At 47.7% G+C, this 27,324-nt stretch overlaps 1 protein-coding gene across 1 annotated transcript in view; it reads right to left on the bottom strand.

Annotated features, from left to right (window-relative positions):
* Positions 1-27,324, bottom strand: part of Ascc1 (activating signal cointegrator 1 complex subunit 1) — an 83,038-nt gene that overhangs the window by 10,337 nt on the left and 45,377 nt on the right. The window contains 2 exon segments of the mRNA XM_032888401.1: positions 17,430-17,515; positions 19,168-19,292. Of these exon segments, the coding sequence (XP_032744292.1) occupies positions 17,430-17,515; positions 19,168-19,292 (211 nt within the window).

Genomic DNA, 27,324 nt, shown 5'->3' with positions numbered 1-27,324 from the left:
GATAATCCTAGCAGACACGTCAAGTCAGCTCTGCATCCAGGCATGGCCGCTAGGCGCTTCCAGCCAAGTTTATAGTCTGCACCAGAAGCAAAAAGAAGGGTCCGAATACTAGAAAAACTTGCAGTTTGGCCATGAGAGTCAGCATAAAGAAGTTTCAGGTAAGGAGCTGGGCATGATGGCTCATACTTTGTAAGCCAAGTACTTGGGAGGCTGAAGTAGGAAGATTTCCATGAGTTTGAGGCCAGCCTGGGGTACACAGGAACCCTCCACAGGAACCCTAGGGTTAGGAAGCCACTGTTTCTGGAGAATGTCCCTAGGAAGAAGCCATAAGGGCATCTTAGAACTGCTCAGTCCCTAACCATCCTGGCCTCAATGGTGTAAACAGGCCTATTTGTTTACTGTCAGCCTGTCACTGACCTTCCCTACCAGGTGGGTGGTGCAAGCTTGTGATCCCAGTGCTTGGGAAGCAGAGGCAGGCAGAGTTCAAGGCTAACCTAGTTTATAGAGTAAGTTCCAGGAGTCCCTGCCTCAAAAAGCCACAAATACGCACTTCGCTTGAGAAGACACAGTGGCCAAGCCATCCTGATAGCACAGAGCTACTTACGAAGTTGCTTACCCAGGGATCAACTGACTACACTTAGCCTTCTTCGAGCAACTCATCCATGTAGATGACGTATACTCAGTGCTTAGGCCTGGGACTAATGAGCTAATGAGGTGTCTTGGCACCAGGCCCTGCCCCTCACTGAGGAAACACCTCTTCCAGCAGACTGTGGGCCCCTGCCTGCTGCTCCCCACTTCTGTCTCCACTATTCTGTGCTGTCCTGTGTCTCTGCCACCAATTATACCTCTTAGCCCCAGTTCTGCTTTGCAGGTAGGGAAAGGGCCAGCTCCCAGGTCTCTGCCAACACTGACTTCTGTTTCTAAATCATGCCCCCATCCCCCTATACCTGCTGAGTCTGGAGTTGAAGCCCTTGGGCCCTCTCCCCAGAGTATAGGGGTTAAGTAGATCAACAAACAAGTTGGTGAAGAGAGGATATGGTTGGCCTGGATCAGATGACCTTCCCAATTAAGTGCCTTCTCTGTGGCCTCAGTGTGATAAGAACTAAAGAGAAAGCTAGACCCCCCCCGCCAAATACTTTTAAAAGTGGTAAATTCTTGAAGCATTCTTCACAAAAAAAGGCCTACAGATACAGGGTTGAAGTGTCAGGCAGTAAGGGTGAGGATGGTTTGCTCTCCAACACTGACTGAATAAGCCCAGCATGGTGACATAGGCCTGAACGCCCACCACTGCAGATGCAGAGGCAAGCAGAGCAGAAATTAAAATTATCCTCGGCAACCCAGAGACCTCGGAGGCCAGCCAGGGATGAGATTTTGTCTCAAGAAAAAAGATGTTATGTAATAAACAGAAACGTCTGAACACCAGGGTAGGTGAGAGGGCTCAGTGGGCAAGGGAGCTTGCAACACCAAACCTGATGACCTCAGTTCAATCTCTGGATCTGCGTGGTAGAACGAGAGAGAACAGACTCAAGACAAGTTGTCCTCTGAACTCCACACACACATGCCACAGCCCTGCCACAACTAATGTCATGAAAACTTATAAAGAAAGATATTAACAGGCTAAAATACAATTGGTTTTGAAAATACTTTACTAATCTATTTTGTGGTTAGGATTGCAAACACGTCAAGGTTCTATTTGTTAAAGTTCCACACACCTGGGAGGCAGAGGCAGGTGGCTCTCTGGGTTCGAGGCCAGCCTGGTCTATAGAGTGAGTATAGCCAGGGCTGCACAGACAGACCCTGTCTTATAAAACAAACGGCAGTGGCAACAACTAAATCCTCAAATCTAAAAGCTGACTCCATCTCTGCCGAGGGGACAGGCACTTCAAGCCCTCAGGTCTCCCTCACCCTTGTCATCCGGCTGCGCTGGCTGCATACAAGGACACTTCTAGAAGAGCAAGCACTGGAGGAACGGAAAGGGAAAGACAAGGTGGGAAGCAGGCGTGTCCGTCCAGAACGAAAGCCTCCGTCTGCTCATACCAGGGCAAGCCATATTCCTACACACAGGCTCGGCCCTTCACCAAAACAGGAAAATGGAAATGTCATAGGATGGAGCTCAGAGACAGAGATGCTCCCCGGATGTTAGAGGCTGAGGGACATGCCCAGCATGGAGGAAATTCCTCTGAAATGGACCTAGGAGTTCCTGGCTAACCAAGGCTAGCATGCTTCCCCCATGTCCAGAGCGACTCTCACCAGCCTTCCCACCTTCGAGCAGGGTGTTTTATGAAGAAGACGCCTATATTTACAATAGGAAAGAGTGCTAAGTCCCTGCTCCCAGTACTGTATTCCTTAGCTTTCCATTGCTACGGTGCCAATCGACTTACCAGGCTGATGGGCTTATGTGGCTTGTGGTTTCCGAGATTTCAGTGCGTGGTCACGTGGCCTCAGTGCTGAGCCTGTGGCAGCACAGTACACATGTGATTGTGTACCAAAGGACATTTTTATTTCATGGCATCCAGGAAGTGAGAGAGAGCCACGAAGGATACATGACCTAAGGGTGCATCCCAGTGACCCACTCCCTCTGTGTAGGCCCCACCTCCTACAGCTCTCTTTCTTCACAGCAGTACCACAGCTAGAGGACCAAGGCTTTAACATATAGGAATCTGGGGGACATTCCAGAGCCAAACTATAGCACACTCTGATCTCTGTTACTCCGTGCCAACCAGCTCATAGAAAAAGAGAAGGTTCACTAGGACTCTTCACAGACACAATCTGGCCTCACGGAGCTGCAATACTTCTGAAGACCAGGACAGCAGCTACTTCAGAATAAAAGGCATTGTCTTGGCAAGGCTTTGCTATCTTCCAGTCAGCTCCAAGTTCAGCCCTGACTCCAGCAGCCAGGCTACTTTTAGTCTGAAAGCTCAGACTACAGTGATCATGTTGAGAGAGTCAATAACAATAGCCAATAATAGCCGATAAAAAGAGGACGCGGCGTTCTCACAGAGAGCCAAGGAGCATGGCCAAGGACAGTGTGTGGGAGGATCAAGTGCTATCAGCAGCAGCCTCTCTAAGGGAAGTGTGAAAGGCTGTGTGTGCGCAACGGGGACAGCTACACCTCCTCGGGCTGTGTGTGCACATCAGGGACAGCTACACCCCCTCATACTATGTGTGTATACAGGCTGTATGTGTACATCGGGAACAGCTACACCTCCTCAGGCTGTGTGTGTGTGTGTGTGTGTGTGTGTGTGTGTGTGTGTGTGTGTGTGTGTGCACAGGCTGTGTGTGTGCACACTGGGGACAGCCACACCTCCTCAGGCTGTGTGTGCACATCGGGGACAGCCACAGTTCCTCACCCTGTCAAATGCCACTCCCCCTTCTGGTTCATCCACTCACAATACAGACAGAGCTGGAGCCCCGTCTCTTCTGAAAAGGACGGCTTTCCTTGACTTCCTTGCCTGTCTTCTCCTCCCCAGCCACCTTCAAGACTCTGCTGGAGTGTGTGATGTCTGGTCATAGCCTGGCCGCTCCTAGGGAGGTGGCAAGAGAAGGCAGGCTATAAACCTTCTGCAAGTAATCACTCGGGGCTGCACTTTTGGACGGCTGGCCTGCACCTCACTGCTGATGCAAGTATTATCAAGTTTAAGACTGCTGTTAGGACCAAATGACCTATTAGAGAGTGAATTAAAACCGATATATACACACAGGATGCCAGGCAGTTCTGCTGAGCACCTCAATATGCAAAATGCTAAGGGACTTCCCCTCCCTGCAGAGCCTTTCCATTTTGGAAAGTAGCAAGGAAAACTGTGGAGCAGGGAGGAGGCAGTGGAGACGGAGGCTGTGCTGACAGGGCTGGAAAGCTCGTGCTTGACCTCCGTGCAGGCCGCACATGGTGCCATTAGAGAGCTGGCAGCGGAGATGGGCCGAGAGCAGCTTGAGCTGCTGCCAAGCTTCTTCCCCAGAAAATCCTACCTCGAGGCATGGCTGTTACTGCTTTACCACAGTAAACTGTTTGGCGGCTGCTTGGCTAAGAGACTTCTCAGCCCCTAAGCCTGTAATGGCAGCCCCGAGGGTGGCTGCTGTCTCAGAGCTGGCCCAGGGATGTTTCTGCAGATAGATGGGAAGAACTAGTGCTCATTAAACATTGTCACCACTCTCGTTTCTATTTCCTGTCTGGTCACCTTCCCGCAGACAGTGCTCATAACGGTTCTCAACTGGCAAGAGAAGGTTTTCCGAGAGGAAGTACAGGTTAGCAGAAGCAAAGCCCTAGAGCTTGTCGCACAGAAAGAACTAAGTGACTCTTAGCCTGGGACTTTAGGGAGATTAGGTATCCAAGTCCTGACTGTTGGCTGTGTCAAAGTAACAATGGAGAAAAGGAGATGGGAGAGGGAGAGGGAGGAGTCCAGCTCCACCCTCAGTTCTCCAACACAGGGATGGGGTCCAAAAGTGAGAGGAGATCAGGTGTCTTCAGGCATCAGGGTGTCTACACATGCACAAACAATAGCTGTCCAAATACCAGCTGAGCTAGGAACAGCTCAGGCAAGCTAGAAGGCCGGCTGCCACATGCTGTCTGTCAACTGTGTTACTGTCACCTTTTAGACAAGGCCACAGGACACATGCCTTCAGTACCATCACCACAACTTTACACGTTATGACACCCACTTCTGTCCCCATGGGCCCGCTCAGACCACAGCCTTCCCTCTGTGAAGGCGTGGCCAGCCGTCAAACAAGCAAAAGGCTTTTTGGAAGAAAGAGCATTATCGTGCCCAAGCATGCCTTGGGAGTTGAAAGCCATGACAATCTAACAAACAGAGTAATTGGAATTCTGCTGGATTTCTGGCCAGACAGCTTTCTCCCTAGCTTTTAATTTCTGACAATAATGCTCTGCCTTGATTCTAGAATGATTTCATGGAGGGAATTTTGTCCTTTTTAGAGCTATCACAGCTTCACAGTCCTACCGACTTCACTTGTTTTTATGCCAATTCCCTAATACTTGGAGCAGTAATCACACAGCAATACCACAAGGGTGCTTACCCACAGTGCTTTCCTCAGTCAGGAGCGTGTGTGTGTGTGTGTGTGTGTGTGTGTGTGTGTGTGTGTGTGTGTGTGTGTGTGTGTGTGTGTGTGTGTGTGTGTGTGTGTGTGTATGGGGCTTACCCACAGTGCTTTCCGCAGTCAGGAGCGTGTGTGTGTGTGTGTGTGTGTGTGTGTGTGTGTGTGTACATGGTGCCTACCCACAGTGCTTTCCTCAGTCAGGAGCGTGGTGTGTGTGTGTGTGTGTGTGTGTGTGTGTGTGTGTGTGTGTGTGTACATGGTGCCCACCCACAGTGCTTTCCTCAGTCAGGAGTGTGTGTGTGTGTGTGTGTGTGTGTGTGTGTGTGTGTGTGAACATGGTGCCTACCCACAGTGCTTTTCTCAGTCAGGGGCGTGTGTGTGTGTGTGTGTGTGTGTGTGTGTGTGTGTGCATGGTGCCTACCCACAGTGCTTTCCTCAGTCAGGAGCGTGTGTGTGTGTGTGTGTGTGTGTGTGTGTGTGTGTGTGTGTGTGTGTGTGTGTGTGTGTGTGTGTGTGTGTGTGTGTGTGTGCTTACCCACAGTGCTTTCCTCAGTCAGGAGCGTGTGTGTGTGTGTGTGTGTGTGTGTGTGTGTGTGTGTGTGTGGGTGGTGCTTACCCACAGTGCTTTTCTCAGTCAGGAGTGTGTGTGTGTGTGTGTGTGTGTGTTTATGTGTGTGGGGGAGGCCTGGGTGTGCACTTAGGCTTGCAGGGCACACCCATGTGGAGTCCAGAGGCCAACACTAGGTTATCTATCTTTTTTATCACTCCCTGCTTTTTTTTTTTTTTAAGGAATTATTTATTTATTTACTATATAGAAGTATACTGCTGCTGTCTTCAGACACACCAAAAGAGGGCATTAGATTCCATTACAGATGGTTGAGAGCCACCATGTGGTTGCTGGGAATTGAACTCAGGACCTCTGGAAGAGCAGTCAGTGCTCTCTACTGCTGAGCCATCTCTCCAGCCTCTCTGCTTTGTTTTGTAAGACAGATACTGAACCTGGAACCTGCTGTTCTGACTAGACTGTGGCCAGAGAGTCTGAGGGTCCTTCTGTCTTCTCACCCCAGCACTGTGATTGCAGGTAAACCTTGCCATGCACCGGTCTATGTGGTAGACTACTGCAAACAGGGAGACCCCTGGGGCCCATGGGTCAGCCATTCTAGAAAACTGGTCAACTCTAGGTTTAGTAAAAGACTCTGTTTCAAAAAATTCTGCTCAACAATGGACACAGTTTTGGTTTCCAGCACACGCATGGTAGCTCGTAAGCATCTGTAAATCTGTAACTCCAGTACCAGGGGATCTGATGCCCACTTCTGGCCTACTTGGGCATCAGTCAATCACATGCACACATATCTCACACACATGTATGCACATGAGCACATATATACATGCATACACATACACACGCACACACACAATAACTACAATAAATCTAAACAGAACCAAAACTTACTCATTTCTTCAGTGAGTATTTCTGACAATAAGAACAGGTTCAAAGTGTCCCTGGGAATGAGCTCAGGACTGACTATTCATCCCCCTCCCCTCAAATGCACCAAACAGGCATCTCGCTAGTGCTTTATGCTTAGAAGATAGTCAATAAATGTTACTATATACTTCATTCTGAGGAGAGCCAGCAGCAGGTCCCAGAACAGCAATGGCAACCTCTTGGGTTTTCTCTGCACTTGCTGCCTTTGCCAGACTGAGGCCTATGTCTGTCATTGTGTTGGCTAGACCCTATGGATCAGTGTCAGCATCCCCTCAGGCTGAGACAACATGTGGGAGTATTCCAATGCCACTGTGAAGAGAAGTCAGCAGTGACTGTGGCTGGCAGAGAGCCAGGAGAGAAGAGGCATCGAATGGGAAGGCAACCACAGCACAGTGAGAGGGCATCTTTCTCCAACAGACATGGCTTCCGTCAAAACCAGCAGTCGGCTGAGCCTAACCTCATCTCAACAATGGCCTCACCTCGCTGACAGCTGGCTGTATCTTCGGGCAACCTCATTAGAGTCTTCACTTTCCAGGCAACAGAACATAAATTGAGGGGGAAAAAGTGTGGGTGAAACGAGGCTTGGATTTGGATGTTCCAAACAGCATGGAACAGAGACTAACTGCAGCACTTCAAGCGACTCTAAGGGTTGTCTCTCAAACACCTGTCAGGCTGACGAGCAACGGCACTGGAAGGACGGCAGTGCTCCCAACCACTCCCACACCTCCTGGTTTAGTCATCCAGAGTGGAGGTGGAGGATGGCAAGACGGTTCAGTGGGTTAAGATACTTGCTGCCACCCCTGATGACAACCCCATTTATCATTAGCACAGCTGAGTGACCCCACCGTAGTTTGACAAGGTGTCTCATCACAATCTCCACCCTAACTTCACATTGATGAGCTTCGCAACAGCTTGTAATTCTAGCACCTGGGAGGGGAGAAGGTGAGTTCTGACCCAGCACCTCCCATACTCCCAAAACAAACATAAAGAGCTCCGAGAAGAGAACCAAGTACTGATTCACTGAATGTTGCTTACTAACTGCTCATTAACTCCTTACTGTATCTTGAGGTTCCAATAAACACTCACACTACTGATGGAGCAGAGGCTGAAGAATCCCAAGTTCAAGGGCATCAGACCACAAGGTAAGATCCCATTTCAAAAACACACTGATGTATGTCACCAGGAAGCAGGACTGCGGCCAGGCCTACACAAAGAAGCCCTGTCTCAAAAAAACAAACAGTAAACAAATAGAGTTGCTCTGGGTGAGGTGAAACAGAACCAACTAGGGGTAGGAAGATAAGTCCACAGACCACATAGCACGGTGCGCAGCACACATGCACATGTGCACACACAAAATAACACTGTTCTTAGAAAAGGAAAAACTAGTGTATAAAGTTTAACAAACAGGAATGTGACAAGTGACCGAGAAAGAGACCTGATGTTGACCTCTGGCCTCCACTCAAGCACACACACTCTCTCTCTCTCTCTCACACACACACACACACACACACACACACACATACACGCACACAAAGGGAGATGACTAAACTAAGCTCTAGGGGTTGGGGATTTAGCTCAGTGGTAGAGCGCTTGCCTAGGGAAGCACAAGGCCCTGGGTTCGGTCCCCAGCTCCGAAAAAAAAAGAACCAAAAAAAAAAACAAAAAAAAAAAACAAAAAAAAAAAAAAACTAAGCTCTAAATTCTAAGTTAGGGGTCAGCAAACCTCTGTGAAAGGCCAGATGGCCACACACTCTTGGTCACAACAGTGCCAGCTGGTCCTCGTGTGACCATACTGTACTCCAGGACAACTATGTGAGGCACGCAGAAAGGAGTCTGTTTTCTGCAGTGCTGGAGACCGAAGCCATGGCCTTGGGCACAGCAGGCGAGGGAGGGCTCCATCACTGTGCCTCGGCCTTGCTCTCAGAGTTTTGAGTCCCACATAATCTGTTCATGTTCTATAATCCTCCCAATGTGTTCCGTGTCCTGCTCACCACTAAAAACACACAGCTTGTTCTTGGTCTGAGGACCAAACAGCAGATGCTGGGTCACACTGGGTTGTCAGGCTCACTGTGGACCCCTGCTCCAAGTTAATGGCCTCAAGTCCTATCCAAAAGATGCCCATGCTTACAGATTCTACAGATAATGACTTCATTTTTTTCTTTTGGTTATTTGAGATAAGGTCTTGCTATGTACCGCTGGTCTTAAAACTCTCCATCCCGTCTCAGCCCCTGGAGTACTGAGATTACAGGTATATACTGCCACCTCCCCTCCCCTCAATTCCTCTTCCTCCTCCCTCCTCTGTGCGTGCGTGTGTGTGTGTGTGTGTGTGTGTGTGTGTGAGTGTGTGTGTGTGTGTGTGTGTGTGTGTGTGTGTGTGTGTGTGTGTGTGTGTATGTGTGTGTGTGTGTGTATGTGTGTGTGTGTGTGTGTGTGTGTGTGTGTGTGTGTGTGGGGTGTGTGTGTGGGGTGTGTGTGTGGTGTGTGTGTGTGTGTGAGGTGTGTGTGTGGGGGTGTGTGTGTGTGGTGTGGGGTGTGTGTGTGTGTGTGTGTGTGTGTGTGTGTGTGTGTGGTGTGTGTGTGTGTGTGTGTGTGTGTGTGTGTGTGTGTGTGTGTGTGTGTGTGTGTGTGTGTGTGTGTGTGTGTGTGTGTGTGTATTGGAGCCATAGGACCTGTGTGCTGAGGCAGCCAGAGGTCAGCTCTGGGGTGTGCTTTCTCCTCTCACCTCTAGTGGTTTCTGGGGTTTCACTCAGCTCACCCGGGCCTTCGCTGTAAACACCTACGGAGCCATCTGCTATCCCAATTCCTTCTTTGTAGGTGGTGGGGTTTTGTTTGTTTTTTTCCCCAAGACAGGGTTTCTTTGTGTAGCCCTGGCTGTCCTGGCTTTAAAGACCAGGCTGACCTTGAACTCAGAGATCTGTCTGTCTCTGCCTCCCTGAAGGAGAGAGAGTAAACCCTGGGATTGAAGGTGTGCACCATCACCACTATCACCATCATCACCACCTCCACCATCATCACCACCTCCATCACCCCCACCCCACCCCCACAACCCTCCACTATAACCACTACCACCATCACCACCACCCCACCCCACAACCCCCCACTATAACCACTACCACCATCACCACCACCCTACCACCCCCACCACCCCCACCTCCACCCCACCCCCATCATCATCACCACCACCACTATCACCACTCCTACCACCCCCAGCACGCCCATTCCCACCCCAATCACCACCATCACCACCTCCTCCACCACCAGCACCACCACTCCACCTCCTCCACCACCACCACCACCATTATCACCACCACCACCACCACCACCACCACCATCACCACCATCATCACCACCTCCTCCACCACCCTCACCTTCACCCCCCACCATCACCACCATTATCACCACCTCCACCACCCACCACCCCACCACCCCACCACCCCACCCACTCCCATCAGGCCCTGATTCTGTTTCTCACAAGAACATGAAACATATGAATGAAATGTGCTGCTGGCTGCTTGACAGCTTGCTCTAATAGGAAACACTTTACTGGACAATTTGTTTCTTTTGTTTTGTTGATACATAGTCTTGATTGTGTAGCCCAGACTTACCAAGAACTTTCAACCTTCTTGCCTTAACCTTCCAAGTGCTAGGATTACAGGCATGTTCTATGGCATCTGGCGCTGGTTAATATTTTTCTGACAATCCATCCATCCATCTATCCATCCATCCATCCACCCATCCATCCATCCATCATCCATCTATATTTTTTGAGACAGGGCCTCACTATATTGCCTTGGTTGGCCTGGAGCTATATAGACCAGGATGGCCTTGAACTCACAGAGATCCAACTGCCTCTGGGATAACGCTTAGCCTTTTTTTTTTTCTTTTTTTTCTTTTTTTTTGGAGCTGGGGACCGAACCCAGGGCCTTGCAAGCGCTCTACCACTGAGCTAAATCCCCAACCCCACGCTTAGTCTTTCTTATCTGCCTACTGGCCATTCTGTGGAGGAAAGTTCCTTAAGTACTGTTCAGACCGAAGGGACAGTCCGCTCTTCCACAGTCCTGCCAACACTACTGACCAAAGCCTCCCAACACAAGCTGCATGTCTTTCTTTTTTAAGAACCAAATAATGAATTAATTACACTTTCTGTTTTGTGTTTTGGGGTGGAGTCCACTATATAGCCCAGGCTAGCCCTGAACTCATGATGTGGCCCAAGTTGACGTCAAACTGATTCATTCTTCCTGCCTCAGCCTCTGTGTGCGGAGAACAAACCCAGCTCAAACAATTCCTGCACTAAGATCTTTGTTGTTGGTTTCCCAGTCTTCCTCTTTTGCTCAGTTTCCTTGAATGATCCCCCAAACCCTGGGGAGTACAGCTGTGAGCTAGTGCTTACGCGCTCTCTGTGGTGCTCCTTCATAACACCATGTCCTGACATACAAGAAAACCCTCCAGAGCTGGTTTCCCATGCCTCGGTCATGTGACTGTCAAGAATAATGTGGTTATTTCTGATAGCACAGAGACTCACTATTCTAACAGTGCGTCAAGTGAGCTGCATTTGTATGTAAGCAGGGAAGCCTTGCAGTGTGAGCTGCTGGTTTGACAAAACTCTGGAATTATTCAGTAAGGGTTGCAAAGTTGCAAATTACACTAGATACAACTATCAGGTCTTAGCATCTGAGAGGAAATAAAACAACTGACAGAAAAACAAAAATAATCAGCATAACTGCATGGAAACTTTTCAGACCTTATTGAAATGTGCACCGTGTTTTCAAGGGCGTTTGCTTTATCACAGTGATGTTCCTTTTTCTAGCAGAAATCAGTCATCATATATAAAATCAATAAAGATAACTTACTAAAAAGATGGCGGAACTGACATCTGCTTTGTTACTTTACTAAATAGGATTAAAAAATTCAAATCTTGGGGCTGGAAAGATGGCTCAGCGGTTAAGAGCACTGACTGCTCTTCCAGAGGTCCTGAGTTCAATTCCCAGCAACCACATGGTGGCTCACAACCATCTGTAATGGGACCCGGTGCCCTCTTCTGGTGTGTCTGAAGACAGCTACAGTGTACTCATATGAATAAAATAAATAAATCCAAAAAAAAAACCTCGGGGTTGGGGGATTTAGCTCAGTGGTAGAGCGCTTGCCTAGGAAGTGCAAGGCCCTGGGTTCGATTCCCAGCTCCGAAAAAAAGAACCAAAAAAAACAAAAAAACAAAAAAACAAAAAAACCTCAAATCCTAGGGGCTGGAGATGTAGCTCCCTTGGAGAGCGCTGGCTGAACTTGAAAAAAGCCGAGTTCCGTCCCTGCACATTAACCAAGGGCAGTGCTCATGTGTAACCCTAGCGTTCAGGAGGCGGAGGACAGAGGATCAGAAGGTCAAGGTTACCTTGGCTCTACCGTGGTGTTCAAGGCTAGCCTGGGCTACATGAAACTGTCTCAAAAACAAATAATCAATCAAACAAACAAAAAAACCACTTTTCCTTTTCGAGTAGTACGCCATATGCAGCATGAATCCAATGACTTAGCCCCAAGTGCAGGGGCAGCTGCTCAGCTTCCCATAATGCAATGGGTTTATTGATCCGTCAAGGGATCCCTGAAAAGTTTGAGGTTTGAGGGAAAAAAAAAATGTAAAAAGCCAAGTAACAAAGAAGCAGTTTCCAGGGATGGTAGTGCTCGAGCTGAGAGTTACTGCATAATAAATTCAATTCTCTTCATCAAGTAAGAGACTATCCTTTCTAATAATTTTGCATTGCAATTAACGTTTTTTTCTTTTGTTTTTTTTTTTTTTTTTCCGGAGCTGGGGATCGAACCCAGGGCCTTGCGCTTCCTAGGCAAGCGCTCTACCACTGAGCTAAATCCCCAACCCCTGCAATTAACGTTTTATGTGTGGAAGTTAGGTAACAGGAGACACGGGAAGGCACAAGAATCACAACTCCACCCCAGCATGGAGGAGGAGAACCTCAGGAAAATGGGGCTGGAACTGGCAAGCTGCTGGAGGCTGTGCGGAGTCGAGGAGTGAAGAACCAGAGCAAACCCTGCTGGGATGACGCCATCCTCCTCCCACATCGAGACCTGACCGTGCCTCCCATCACCGTCACGAGACTGTCGCCTAATAAAGCTCACTTCTAAATGGTAAAAATAAACGAGGAAACGAAATGCATTTACTCTTCCTGGTTTCCTCTAAGGACGCTAAGGAGTGAACCAGATCAAGTGAGGGCGGATGAAATGCTGGGAGAGGCAGCTCACTACCAACTCCAGGCTCGGTTTGGATGAAGGACTGGAATCACGTTTTAGGGAAACTATTAAAATTAATACACCCAGCTCAGTGCTGCCTGCCTCCTAAGTTAAGACTCTCTCATAATAAAGTAATGTCCCTCAGACTTGCCTCCAAGTTTTCACAGTGGTTTTGTTTTTGAGAGAGTCACATCCTGTAGCCCAGTCTTGCCTGGAGCTTATTACGTAGCTCAGGATGGCTTAAACACAGGGCAATCCTTTTGCCTCAGCTCCAACTCCCAAGTCACACATATGAGTTAGTGCAGCAGGATTAAGATAAACGTTCCCGGGGCTGGGGATTTAGCTCAGTGGTAGAGCGCTTGCCTAGCAAGTGCAAGGCCCTGGGTTCAGTCCCCAGCTCTGAAAAAAAAAAAAAAAAAAAAAAAGATAAACGTTCCCGATGCAGTCCAAAGGGCTGACCAGGCCTTAGGTATACTAGGCAAGCAGTCACCGCCAAGCCACGCCTCCAGCCCTACTCTGGTACTTCTGGCCTCAGTAAGTGCCAAGGCAGGCCTTGGATTTGCCATCCTCCCGAGTAACTCTGGGATGCTGAGATTAATGGCCTGCATCCCTCAGCCTGTACTAGGAGTTTTTGAGTCTCTAAGGAAATGGCAGCGCCCTCTGGTCGTGGGACTTGCAGTGCTTCCCATGGCCTCTCAGACCCCCTAGTTTGTCTTTGCCACCTAGGGCTTCTCCCTTAGCCTTCGGTCAGTCTGTTGAGAGGAAGGGCTTAGAGACTGGTTCTGTCGCTTTGAGCTACTACTTCTCAAGTCCCCGAAGCAGAAGGCCATCATGCCTGGCTGTCAGGGGCTGCCCACTGATGACCAGTCATTTCCCTTAGCTCCTGCTGTGCTCAGGTCAGCCATGTTTCTCCAGTTACTTGTAGCCAATGGTGACACAAATGCATCTCTCCTGCTACCTCTTAGAAATGGAAACTCTCACAGACACCATCCTATTAATTTGGCTGGGCCACTTCACTAATGCACCCTCCTGGAGCCGTCAGCCTGCCATAAAGCACCACGGCAGACTACGCTCTCCCTGTGTCCACTCTAAATGATACAGAACAGCTCTTTGTCAGGTTCTCCTTCCAAAGCCGTCCCTAGGGAAGTCTTATTTTAACTAGGAATAACCAGACACTAGTCAATTACAGCTTCTTTGGCTCTGAAAAGAACTGTACAAAAGAAAAAAGTGCTTTCTACTTCCAAAAGCCATTAGAGGATTTTTTTCTTAATACTAAGGCATGGACGGAGAGCAGCCATCGGCCAGCACTCATTAAATTCTCAGAGCAATGAGCGATGACTCGTCCCCGCTTTGTTTCTGCATGAATAGCTGAGGAGCCTGACTCTTCCCGAGGCTGCCTCCCAAAGACGCTCGCTCCTGCTCCCTGGCCTATGAGCTGTTAGTACGCTGGTTAGTCTGTGAGAAAAGCGCCTCTGTAGCCAACATGGTTAGCCTTTCTGTTTACTCTAGTCAGCTCCTATCTTGTGTCTTTTTTTTTTTCTTTCTTAAAATAATAATTTTGAGGTCTGTGAGATAGTTCTTTCCAAAAAGGCAGTTGCACAAGTCTGAGTGCCTGAGCTTGATCCCTCAGACCTTTGCTGTGGAAGGGAGAATCAAAGATGTCCTCCAGCCTCTACTTGCTTATGTGCATGTATTTAAAATCCAAAATAAGCCAGGAATGATGGTGCATGCCTGTAATCCAAGCACTTGGGAAGCAGAGGCAGGCAGATCTCTATGACTTCAAGGCCAGCCTGGTCTACAGAGTGAGTTCTAAGCCCCCAGAGGCTACGTAATAAAACCCTGTCTCAAAAAACAAAAAAGTTTGATCACTGAAATATAAAAACAATCAATCTGTTTTCTAGTTTCTTTCATTTCAAGGGTTTCGGAGAATGTGGTTTCTCATGTTAACAGAGCAAATCCAAAAGATGGTTGACTACAGTTGTGTAGGGTGCATTTACGCTGCGCTGGTAAGGCAGTCACCCCCACAGTGCCTTGATTTTTGAAGAGATTTAATCCGTTGGTTGAAACACAGGTGAAGGTTCTATCCCCTGAAGCTAGTGACTAAGAAGTAAACTAGGAGGAACCACAGAGATTAGAGGCTGTGCTGCCCCTGGGGACAAGGACAAGGACTTCTCTTCCATGGTCTTACACTATCACTGCCCGATAGTCTGGCCCCTCAGAGGCAGGAACTCCTGACTGCAAGGACAGAGTCCTAACGGCTGTCTTGCCTTCAGAGTCAAGACGCCTTCCTCGCAGTTGGTGTGCTCAGAACGAAGCTTTGATTGTCATTAGTTTACTGCTGCAGCTTGGGCCCAGCGTCTGGTTTACAGAAACACCTGTGTACTACTCCGGTTCTCACAGACATGACCTCGAAAATCTCAGGATTTCCACCTAAATACCAACTACCTTTTCACAAAGCAGCAGGCAAATGCTGCGCCCAAACGTTCTGAGTATTCTTGTAGATTCTAGTCTGTGTCACTAATTAAAATTGCTTCTCCGAAAGTTTAACCACAGTGGGTCCTATGTTAGAGATTCATGAGGAATGACACTACATGGTCTCCAAACTCATAACTGGGCCCAACTCAAAACCCGCCTAGGCATGAGGAAGGGTACTGTGGCTTGTCAACACTAGAGGGAGCCACACACACATCACCACAGGTTGGTTCTGGTCAGGACACTTCAAGAAAGGGATCTTTCTCCCCAAGACTAATGGTCCTGGAGCAGAGCCTGTGGCCATGAGTGTATGGGACCGACATCCTACCACAGGTGAGAACCCCCGCTCAGACTGCTTCTTGGCTATGACAGCTTGTAGGCGGGTGGCAGGCTGCTGCGGAATTCAGCTGTAATTAATACTGCCATTCTTTAATAGAATTCAATGCTTTTTCTTCCTCTGTTGCCATGGTTTGGGAATTCCCTGTTCATTGCTTTCGTTTGTTTCTTTGGTCTTCCAGACAGGGTCTTATGTAGCTCGGGCCAACCTTAGACTCTGCCTTCCTCGTGCTTCTCCCTCCAGCTCCTCAATGAGGGAGTACAGGCTCACGCCATGGGGTCAGGCATACTTGAGTCTTGTTGCTATACTTGGTTATGTTAGTTTTTGTTGTTTCTTTTTCTTTCTTTTTTTAAAGAACAATGGAGAAAGAAATCTTTAGGAATGTCTTAAAGCCAACTTGGTTCTCATGGAATTCAAACAAAGCTCAAACAGCCTGTGGTACAAATGAGGGAGAGGAGCTTTCTGGGAAGAGCCTTTGGGATGAGGTAAAGGAATGGAAGCAGGGAAGGGAGGAGTAAAGGCCGGCACACCTAAGATGCAGCAGCTCTGACCATTGTTACACACTGTGATGGCTGATCTTGACCACACGGAGTCAACTAAAACCAAAGCAGCTGGGCACACCTGTGAGGGTTGGGCACACCTGTGAGGGCACACCTGTGAGGGCACACCTGTGAGGGCACACCTGTGAGGGCTGGGCACACCTGTGAGGGCACACCTGTGAGGGTTGGGCACACCTGTGAGGGCACACCTATGAGGGCACACCTGTGAGGGCTGGGCACACCTGTGAGGGCTGGGTACACCTGTGAGGGCTGGGTACACCTGTGAGGGCACACCTGTGAGGGCTGGGCACACCTGTGAGGGTTGGGCACGCCTCTGAGGAGTTTCTTTCTTGCCTGGCTCATCTAAATCCAGATCATTTGATGTGATAAGACCTACCTAAATCTGGACCATGCCTTTTTGTCAGGCTATATAAAGAATACAGACGAAGGAAGCTTTTGCTCTTTGCCTGCTTGCCCTCACTTCTTGTCAGCAAGTTTGCTAGTATCAGAACCTACTTCTCTGGGTGTATACTGAAGGCCATCTGATCTTGAACTTTCCATCCAGGGATAAATATATACAAGATATACATGTAAATATCAATTCTGTTCCTCTAAAGAACTTTAATAGACATACACACCCTCTTTAGAAAATATTCATGGCCTTGAAACCATGTGACCTAAGCCATCAGCAAACATGAGAATCATCAAAGCCTGTCTGTTTCTCTCTGCCCAGAGGAACCATGGCATGTTCACCTGACAGAGCAGCTGTAACTGAGGCAGTGTGCAGGAGATAGAGAAATGCAGGGCAGAAGAACTCCTTGCATTTTCCTGTCTCAAAGATGACTGTGATTCAGAACAGGGAGGTCTCAGCAGTCAGACACTGACTACCTACTTTTAGGACACAGGCTGCTCCTGAGTAAAAATAGACTAGAAGTAACCTTGGAGAGCAGCTCTGTGGGAGAAGAGAAAAATGTACTAGATCAAAACAATTTCTTCACTTAAAAAAATGCAAGCTCAGACCTCTAGAGTATAAAGTAAAACTCACTGGGTTCAAGTCAAGTATCAGAGTAGCTGGGAAATGTTAGTCTTTAAGTCACAGATTGCAAACACTCTAGAGGTGCCAAGAGGACGGATGGAAAGACAGATGGATGATCTAGGGATCTCCCCCAACGCCTCTCTCTGACACGACAATGGTCTGCATCCTCTCACGAGAAGCAGAAGGAAGCACTTCAATGTTAAAAGTGACAACTTGGTTCCTCCTCATTTGGGGCAGGCGCCAAAAGACTTCCATGTTACTCTGCATCATACTGACCTTTAAAATGTTCCGGCCATCAAAAGATTCTCTTTCCTTGAAGATATACTTGCCATCTGCTGTGTAGAGGTTGTACCTGCCTTCAGCTGGAAAGAATCCAGAGACAGTGTGAGAAGAAGCTGAGAAGGCTCTCTGTGCCTGCCCTCAAGTGTCTAAGGTCCCCAGGCTGCCTAGCAAACTTCTCACCTCCTGCTTTAGGAAGCAACACGAGGAGGGAGGAGCAGCAGCCGAGAGTCAGGAGATGAGGCTCTCAGGCACTAACTACACACTGGGTAACTGACAACTCTCCCTGGATCTCAGTCTCCCACGACGTCACCTCCGGGGTTTTATAACCCCCAAATAAATGGCATGTGATTTTAATTGCGTTAAAATACACAAAAACTCACATATAAACTATTCAAAGTTGCTGGTGTCCAGGCTTTGGGTTGACCCAAGGAATCCTTCACATTGGGTTGGGGGTGGGGGAGTGCTACCATTAAAGCTATCCATACATTCCACATGGGAAGGCAGCAAGTCCATGACCTTGGCCTAAACAAAACTGTGCTCCAGCGGACTGAGTTAATTTAGGTTGCATGTCCCAAAAGATGTCCTTAAAGGACAGCCAGAATATTATCAAAGGGAATGGAGACAGGGGGGCGGGGGAAAGTAACATCCTTTCATGTCCTTTTCAAGTAAAATTTCAATACAGAGAAGAGCACATGGAAGAGAAAATTCAAAGGCCCTCAAGGATTGTTTAACTTTCAGAATGCTGTCTGACTGGTAACTTTTCCCTGCCTTCCCTGCACTCCGATCTCTACTTCTCAGTACACTCTTCTATTGTACAGGTCTGCAGAGGCCCAGGTCAGAGTTCTAACAACTGTGTGAGCAGATCTCAGTTTAGCTCTTGTGTGGGAATTCCTGACCTAGCTCCAATGGGAAGTGTTCTAAATAAGACCCACCCTCAGGCATACCCCTCAGCTTAAAACTGTGTTCTGAAAGCCAGCCATAGTGGCATAGCCCTATAAAGCCAGCAATCAGGATCAAGGGCTCAAGGTCACGTCCCGTCTGCAGAGCAAACTGAAGGCCAGCCTGGGTTACATGAGATCCTGTCTCAAAAACACAAGCAACACAAACAAAGCAGCTTCCCTGCTAAGCAAAAGGAACATGAGCAATCTGGGAAGAAGTCAATCAATACCGAAGAGACTATTAAAAAGTAGGCAGTGTGGGTAGGGAGCCGCTCCGTCGGGAAGTGCTTGCCTTGCAGGATGACGGCCTCACTGAGCTCCATCCCCAGAACCAGAGAAAAGCTGTCATGGTAGCACACTTATACTTTTAACCCAAAGGAGGCAGAGATAGGAGGGTTTGGTCCCACTGGACAGCCAGACCGCCCTACTTAGTGAATTACAGGCAAGTGGGAGACCCTGTGGATTGAAAGAAGGGAACGAGGTGAGGGGAGACTGAGGCTCTGCATCGTTTGGGTTAAATTTACCTGGGTGTCTTACATCCTTCTCGGAGGGAGAAACGCTCAATGACTGCATACATACTAAACAGGCACTTTACCCTAAACTGGACCCCAACCCGTATCTCCTATTTCTGTATACAAAATTGACAACCCCGTGTGTGACAGAACTAACTGCATGGAAGGCACTGGGTTCATCAGGGCAAGGGCGTATCAGGGGCTCATGGCCACCACCTGAGCACTAGCTGGTCTCAGAGGACTTGCTCTTTGCCGCCCTGCTGCAGCTCTTCGGGGACTTACCATTGGGGTCTTTCCTGAGGAGTGTGTTCATGACGGTGGCGTGCAGTTTCACACTGGTCCACTCCTTCATGACGAGCCCCATTGACTGAAAGCGTTCCAGCACTCGATCAACTAGTTCCTGCAGCCTGGAGTTGGAAGCACCGAAATTTTAGTAAATTGCAAACCCTGACCACTCATTCAGCAGGAAGAGTGTGTGCTCTGCACCAGTCACGCAAAGCCCTGCACCAGCAGTGGAGGGGGCTGTTGGAGTTCACTGTCTGATTAACAGGGCAACCTTGGGAATAAGTTACTGCCCGTTAAGGTGACACAAGCCTGTAATCCGTCACCCAGGAGACAGAGGTAGGGAGTCATCATTTTGTTGTTGTTTTGTTTGTTTGTTTGTGAGTTAGGTCTCATATGTGGCACTAGCTAGACTAGAACTCACTCTGCAGCAGGCTAGCCTCAGACTCAGAGATCAGCCTGCCTTTGTTTCTCAAGTATTGAGATGAGAGATGTGTGCCACCGAGCCTGGCAGGACCATAAGCTTTAAGAAAACATGATACACATAGGGTTCCAGGGCAGCCCGGCGCACAAAACAAGACCTGAGGAGAGGTGCGGGGAGACGGAAAGAGCTGTCATAGCAATGCAGTATGGGTTTTATGAGAGTAGCTGACTGTGTGGAGACAAATATTTAAGCATGTTCTTAATAAAGAATCACAGACAAACCAGAAAGGTATGGCCACTTCAAGTTATTAAAAAGCAGTTCATGCAAGACCCCAAGTGTACAGGGTCACAAAGGCAGCCTGCTGGATACTGGACGCCTGTGACAGAGTAAGGAGGGCAGGAGATGAAGCAGGGCGGCTGGGACCCAACGTCCACATCTGAGCTTTGATGCTGGCCAGGACGAAGTATCTGCAAAGTGGAGAGCAGTGGCACAGGACTGGCTGGGTGGCCTCTTCAACAGAAAGAGCAGAGCAGACTACTGCCCCACGCACAGACAGTGAGCAGCTAAGTCACTTCACCCCCACATCACATGGTCACCCTGATTTAACCACGAAGGAGCTAGGCAGAGGCAAGTTATGGAATTTAAACAAAGTCATGGAATTTCTAAGTGGCAAATCCAAACTTACACACTCTCTCTCTCTCTCTCTCTCTCTCTCTCTCTCTCTCTCTCTCTCTCTCTCCTTCAGGGGTGAAATGTTCTCTCTCTCTCACACACACACACACACACACACACACACACAGAGAGAGAGAGAGAGAGAGAGAGAGAGAGAGAGAGAGAGAGAGAGAGAGAGAGAGAGAGAGAGAGAGAGAGAGAGAAGGAAAAGAGAAGGGGGAAAAGAAAGAGAGAGAGAGAGAGAGAGAGAGAGAGAGAGAGAGAGAGAGAGAGAGAGGAGGAGGAAAAGAGAAAGAGAGGACAGACAGAGAGAGCACTCGCACAAGCAAGTGAAGAAGTTGGGCCCACATGTGTGACAGTGCAAGTGTGGAATGGTCAGAGGACAACTTGTGGGAGTTAGATCCTTCTCTCCACCATGTAGGTCTGGGGATTGAACTCCCAAGTTGTCAGGATTGGCCGCAAGCACTTTTATCCACTGAGCCATCTCGCCAGCCCCTTTATCATAATTCTTTCAGTTGGTGTACAGAATAATGGGTTTCATCAGCGCAGGCCAGTCTGCCCTCAGAGCCTGAGTCCCCGGGACCAACCATGAATGAGAAAATGCTAACACTTCTACACTTGCCAACACTAGGGCAGGAGCAGGGACTCTGAAGGTTCCATGAGAAAAGCACTACACATGGCAGAGGAATGGGGAAAGGAAAGTGAGGACTGCTCCTGAGGCCTGGAGTTGGTGATCAGACGATGTAGCAGATGAAGCTATGAAGATCCTCTGCTCACTGTTGTCAGGGACAGGGCTAAGGCTGTGCCATTCCAATTGTGTGGCATAGGATATCCGGTCTGAAGGTCAGTTCAGGCTCACATGTCCAAGGACAGCAGGAATACAAGTCTGAAGCTCGATGGAGGCAAACAATAGGAATGTGGTAGCTGTCAGCTCAGTGTCCTTCAGCTAGGTATGGTGACACACTCTCTCCTGAAGGAGAGTGCTTGGAAGACAGAGGCAGGAGGTCAGGATCCTCCTCAGCTGCATACTGAGTTTGAAGCCAGCCTGGGCTACATGAGACCCTATCTCAATAAACCAGAAAGAGTAGTGAAAGCACAGGACAGGCGTAGCACGGAAGGAGACTAAGAGCGGAGAGAGAGGGGGTGGGGGGCTGCAAGGAGTGCCACTGGGTCACAACCAACTCGGGTAGCAGCGGGACCCCTGTAACAAAGCAGTTTCTTTGCCACACCAGAGTCAGAAGTCTTGGGACAAAGGAGAGGGAGGAATGGGACAGGGGTTCAGCAAGGGCACGTCAGTCTTAGGTCACTAAAAAGGAGAGGAAGAAATGGCAGCATCTGACAGGTCACAAGAACAGTGCAGGCACCGCTGAAGTCTAAAAGGCCAGGAACTGAGGAAGGAAAGCATGTGACCCAAACGGACAAATGTGCAGGTGCAGGGCTCAGTCACTACTACAGAGGGGGAGCCAGGGAAGATGTGCCCATAACTGTTCCCTTAACTTCCTCCTGTTTATAAAGACAACAAGCTTGTCAAGAAGCTGAGAAAGGTCAGAAGAGCATAAGAAGAGAAATAGTCCCTTAAACACCCCAGTGTTTATCTGGGGATGGTGAGGTGACATCAGCAAAAACTGACAGCATCTCAGAGCATCCTCACAGTGACAGGGCAATGAGCATCTCAGCCCACAGCATCAGAAAAACTAGAAAAGACCCAGACGGTAGAGTACAGGGCTCTGTCCTGATACCAAATATAAAAAAAAAAAAATAAAATAAAAATTACAAACTAGGCATGGTGGCCTATGCCTTTCCTCCCAGCATACAGGAGGTGCAGGCAGGTAGACACAAGTTCAGGGTCGCTCTTGGTTAGATAGCAAGTTCAGGGTCAGCCTGGGCTCTGTGAGACCCTGTCTGAAAAAGAACTGCAGGAAGTCTAATGCAATTCTATTTCTTAAAATAATACATATAAACAATGACTCTTGGTGGTTTTTACTCTGGGAAGGAAAACTGGGAAATTAGGGGTAGCAGATCAATTTTTATTTCATTCATTTGTTAAAAAAATTTAAAACTAAATAGCTCATCTGTGAAGGGAGAGGACAATTTATAAACAGTGATGCTGGGATGTGAAGATATAAAATCTAACCTCACAACGCCAAGGACCAGCCTCGGCTTGGAGAGGGGTTCTTAGGAAGGGGTGTTTGGGAGCTGCAGGAGAAATTACTTGAAGTCAAATGATGGGGTGCAAGCTGACAGCCTTGTAGTCTTCTTAAGATGGCTCCCTGGACAGCTCTCTGTAGATAGCTTTTGGCTCTGTAGTCTGATCAATGTAGCTTTCTGCTCGAGACAGTTCTCTCTTGCTAGAAAAATTCTAAAAGATTCCTGATAGCTCATGGGTTTTCCAACCAAAGTCAACACAGCTAGTATAAAAATATATATAAGAGCTGTGTTCATTCTCCAAGCAGCTCTCTCTGAGTAGCTTCTAGAAAAAAAAAATTCTAAAAAAGCTGTGTTCGCTCTCCAGAGATCTCCAGACAGCTCACCTCTTGCAGACGAAAGCCCAGTCTTTTATTTACATACAAATTCATTTACTCCAGGTTCCCTTTTGATTATCCCATGAATCCACCTTCCATGACATTAGGCCCTTGATTCTTAGAAGACAGCAAGCACTTTATTTTTAAACATGAAAAATGAATTCAGAGATCTGCCTCCTGCCTTTGGTTTTTTTTTTTTTTTTTTTTTTTTGGTTCTTGTTTTTGGAGCTGGGGACCCGAACCCAGGGCCTCGCGCTTCCTAGGCAAGCGCTCTACCACTGAGCTAAATCCCCAACCCCATGCCTCCTGCCTTTATAAGCACAAACAATAAGTTTAGCTGGGTGGGATCCATCCTGAGATTACTATTCCCACTATGCCAACCTAAATTCATTCTGTCCCAGACTAACCTTGAACTCAGGAATCTGCCTGTCTTTGTATCTTTCTGACAAGCTGGTTCATAGTGCAGCTGCCTCTGTTCTTTTAGGTCTGTGAAGTCCCTCATATAACTCATATTGCATCCTTTCATATTGCATAGTTGAGAAATTATATTTTTTTAAACTCATGTTCTCAGAGTTATTTTCTACAGCCTTAAGGCCTGTCCTGAAGGTTACAGTTTGCCGTTTTTGTTAAGGACATAGAGACATCCTCACCTCCTGGACTTGTGCTGTCTCTGATTACCATGGAGTTACTGATTACCATGGAGTTACTCTGGTTACCATGGAGTTTACCTACCAAGGATTATCCTTGGCAGAGAGGACATTCACCTCAAAGGAGGAACATAACGTAAAATATACAAACAAGTCTTACACCTAGCAACCATCAACACTTGTGGAGGCCCATGCCTTGTTGGTTGTTCCAGGGTTGGGAAACACCATCCCTTCCAAATGGCCACACAGGACTCAGCACCAAAACAAACAAATGCAACTCTCCCATTTGCCAGTTCTCAACAGCTAGACTATATCTACTTCTTTTCTGTTTCGCCTTTGTTTTTAAATTTTATTTGTTTATTTACCTGTGAACATGGGTAGGCACAGTGTGGAGCTCAGAGAATAACTCGAGAAGTTGGTTCTCTCCATCCACCAGTGGGACCTAGGGATCTAACTTGGGTCTTGGTTTTTCAAAAGTCTCTTGCAGTCTAGACCTAGAACTCACACTGTAGCTAAGAATGACCTTGAACTCTACCTTGGCCTCCCTCCTGAGTGCTGGGAATACAGGAGTGTGCCTCTGTCCCCAGCAAAATCCTTTTAAGCATGTATTTAGATATTGCTTTTAAATTTGACAGGGATATTATTAGATTTCCTAATCTGAATAACCTTTGTATTCCTGACATAAACTAGCTTAGTCATCTCTCTATCCTCTGGTTTAAGAAAATTGCCCAATCAAGCAGATTTTACTTCTTGCATCCAATTATTGATTCCCACTGCCACTGCTCTAATTTGGGCCATTTTGCTTCTCCCAGACTACTCTAATGGCTTCTAAACACCTTGCTCCTGTTCCTACAGCAATGGCTCCTGCTCCTGGCTCTCCCTTTCAGTTATGTGTGCAGCACATGACTTGCTTTAAATGCATATAAAGCTATGGGGAGCAAAATGGCATCTTTTTTTTTTTTCTTTTCTTTTTTTCGGAGCTGGGGACCGAACCCAGGGCCTTGCGGTTGCTAGGCAAGTGCTCTACCGCTGAGCCAAATCCCCAACCCCGCAAAATGGCATCTTTAAAGAGTGGTGTCTGTACAAGACCCAGTCAGTTCCATTCTAGCATGAAGGGGGAAGGGTTCAGGAGTCCCAGCCCTAACTAAGGAGCCCTGGACAGCTGATGGTCCCTGGGGAAGAGAGAGTCAGAGCTCTTGGAACGGTGTAGCTACCAACACGTTGACCATGCTCCAGAAGATAGCCCTACACCTGGGGGTCTATGGGTAGCATAAACTGGATCTACTGGGTTATTTTTGAGAAAGTGGGGTGTGCTGGAAATTTAGCTCAGAGATTAAGAACACTGCTGCTTTTCAGAGGATCCAGGTTCAATTCCCGTTCCCAGCTCACAATCATCTCTAACTCCAGTCCTAGGGGATCTGACTTCTGGTCTCTAAGGACACCAGGCACACATATATAGAGGAGTAAGGGTGAGGGATGTGGAAAGGACATGATCAAAAAATGTTGAATAAAATTCTGACAGAATTAACCACAAATGCTTTTAAATGGCATCTGTGGTGGTTTGAATAGGTATGACCCCCCCATAGGCTGAGTGATTTGGATTCTTGGTCATTAGGGAGAGGTACTATTTGAGAGGGATTGCGAGGTGTGGCCTTGTTAGAGAAGAATGTCTCTGAGGGTCGGCTTTGAGGTTTCAGAGGCCCAACCCAGTCCCAATGGCTCTTCCTTTCTGCGGCCTTCAGATCAGGATGTAAACCTCTCAGCTGCACGTCTGCCTGCGTGCCACCATGCTCCCCCAATCATGACGATGATGGACTGGACCTCTGAACCTGTAAGCCAGCCCCAATGAAATGCTGTCCTTATGAGTTGCTGTGGTCGCAGCGTCTGCTTGCAGCAAAAGGCAGCATCTATTATTGAACACACAATCTTTTATATGCTACAATTTCCTGCAAAAAAGTCTTACAAGGGCTTTGTCATATTTATTCTTAATTATCTTGTAATTTTTGTTGCTATAATGAGAACACAGATTTTAGCTTTCAAGTGATGTTTTCTGTTGGTTAATAACTGTAATTATTATATTAACTTTATACAAACAACCTTACTAAACAAAAACAAAGCAAAAACAGAATAAAAATCAGTCTTACTATGTAGCCCTTTCTAGCCTGAAACCTCCTTATGGGCTTCAGTTTCAGTGAGAGACCCTGTCTCAAAAGCAAATTAATTAAGAAATGAGGTAGAGAACAACAGAAAAAGAAAGAAATCCTCTGCACCCCCCCACACCCACATCTCACACAAAGACACACACACACACACACACACACACACACACACACACATCACACATCATACACAGGCACACACACATCATACATAGACACAGGCACACACACTTTAAAAGGAGCCATGTCTTACTCCCATATCAATTAGCCAACCCTCTAAATTTCCTCAAAGAAGGAGACATTTGAGAAGGTCTGTAAGTCGACTTAAACCTGAGCTTTAGAATACAGTCTTAAACAGTGTACATCTGGGAAGGGGGAATTGACACATCCTGACATAACAGCTGCTATTCCTATGGGGAAATGGACAATAAAGGTCACAGTAGAGCAGCAGAGGAGATGGGAATGACTCAGAAACATTCTTGGTTGATCACATTAGTGGACTCAGTGTCAGTCTGCCATTTAATTCACGAAGCTTTGACAAGAAGTACAGCAAACATGTAGAGCTGGCTTTGTGGGGAACGTTCTGATGAGCTGGCCGCTGAGACCTGAGCTCTCCATCACTGAGGAGACAGATCCAGTGTGAGGACTGTCTTCAAGAGAAACTCAGTTCTATGGTCTCGTTTTTTTCCATCCTCAAACCTTCATCTGCACATGAGGACCTAAGGATCTGAGGATCTGAGCAGCAACAGGGAAGGAGGGCAAACGCCAGTGAAAATGCTCAAGGCAGGAAGCCCATTGTTCTTTCTGAGCTCCTCTTTCCCCTCTGGATGCCAACAAGAATGGAGTAAGTCCTAACTATCTGGTCTCCGCTACGTGTGCCTTAAAATGGAACTGAAGTAGAGATGAGAACATTTCATTATTGTGCAGAATCAAACATCAAAATCTCAGTTTCCCGTATGCCTTCCTGGTAACTGTGTGCCTATAAACCAGCAGAGGTTGTATCACAACCCTGAGTTTAAGTGTGTATCTGCACACCATCCTCTACTTCATACGAATATTGCAAAGACCACATGAAGAACCAACCCCTGAGAATATTACACATGAGCTCTATCATGGTTCCATTCTGGCCTGGCACACTAAATGCCAACCAAAATTTAACTCTACTTCCCCAGAAATGACAGTTTTAAGTGCTAGAGACAGGAATTTCATATCTTCTGTGTATTCTGTGGATTCCTGAGACAGGAATAGGGGGTCATGAGGTCAAAACTATTTTTAAATTTAATTTTTATCATTGTGGGGAGTTGTGTGGGGCTCATATGTGGAGGTCAGATGACAGATTTTGAAGCCATCTACCTTCCTCGCTTACATGAATTCAGGCTGCTGGGCTTGAGTACAAAGCACCTAGACCAACCGAGCCACTGGGCTAGCATCAAGAACGGTCCGAGCTAGGACATGGCTCAGAGGCAGTGCATGTGTGGCACCACAATGTGACATATTAGTACTGCTTTTATTGGCCACCATTTGCACTTATGATACAAGAGCAAGGGTGCAGCCCAGCACAGTCACATGACCCTGAAATCCCAGTACTTAGAAGGCTGAGGCAGGAGGACTGAAAGTTTAAGGCTAGCCTGGGCTAAGCAGTGAAATACTGCCTCAAATCAATGCAAAAGCAATGACAGGCAGACCTGGGTCCCTGGGTCCCTCAGCACAGAAACCGTGGTGGCACCCGATCA

Source organism: Rattus rattus, chromosome 18, assembly GCF_011064425.1.
Source record: "Rattus rattus isolate New Zealand chromosome 18, Rrattus_CSIRO_v1, whole genome shotgun sequence".
NCBI lineage: Eukaryota > Metazoa > Chordata > Mammalia > Rodentia > Muridae > Rattus > Rattus rattus.
Note: the sequence above shows the minus strand (reverse complement) of the source record. Positions and strands in the feature narration are given on the sequence as shown.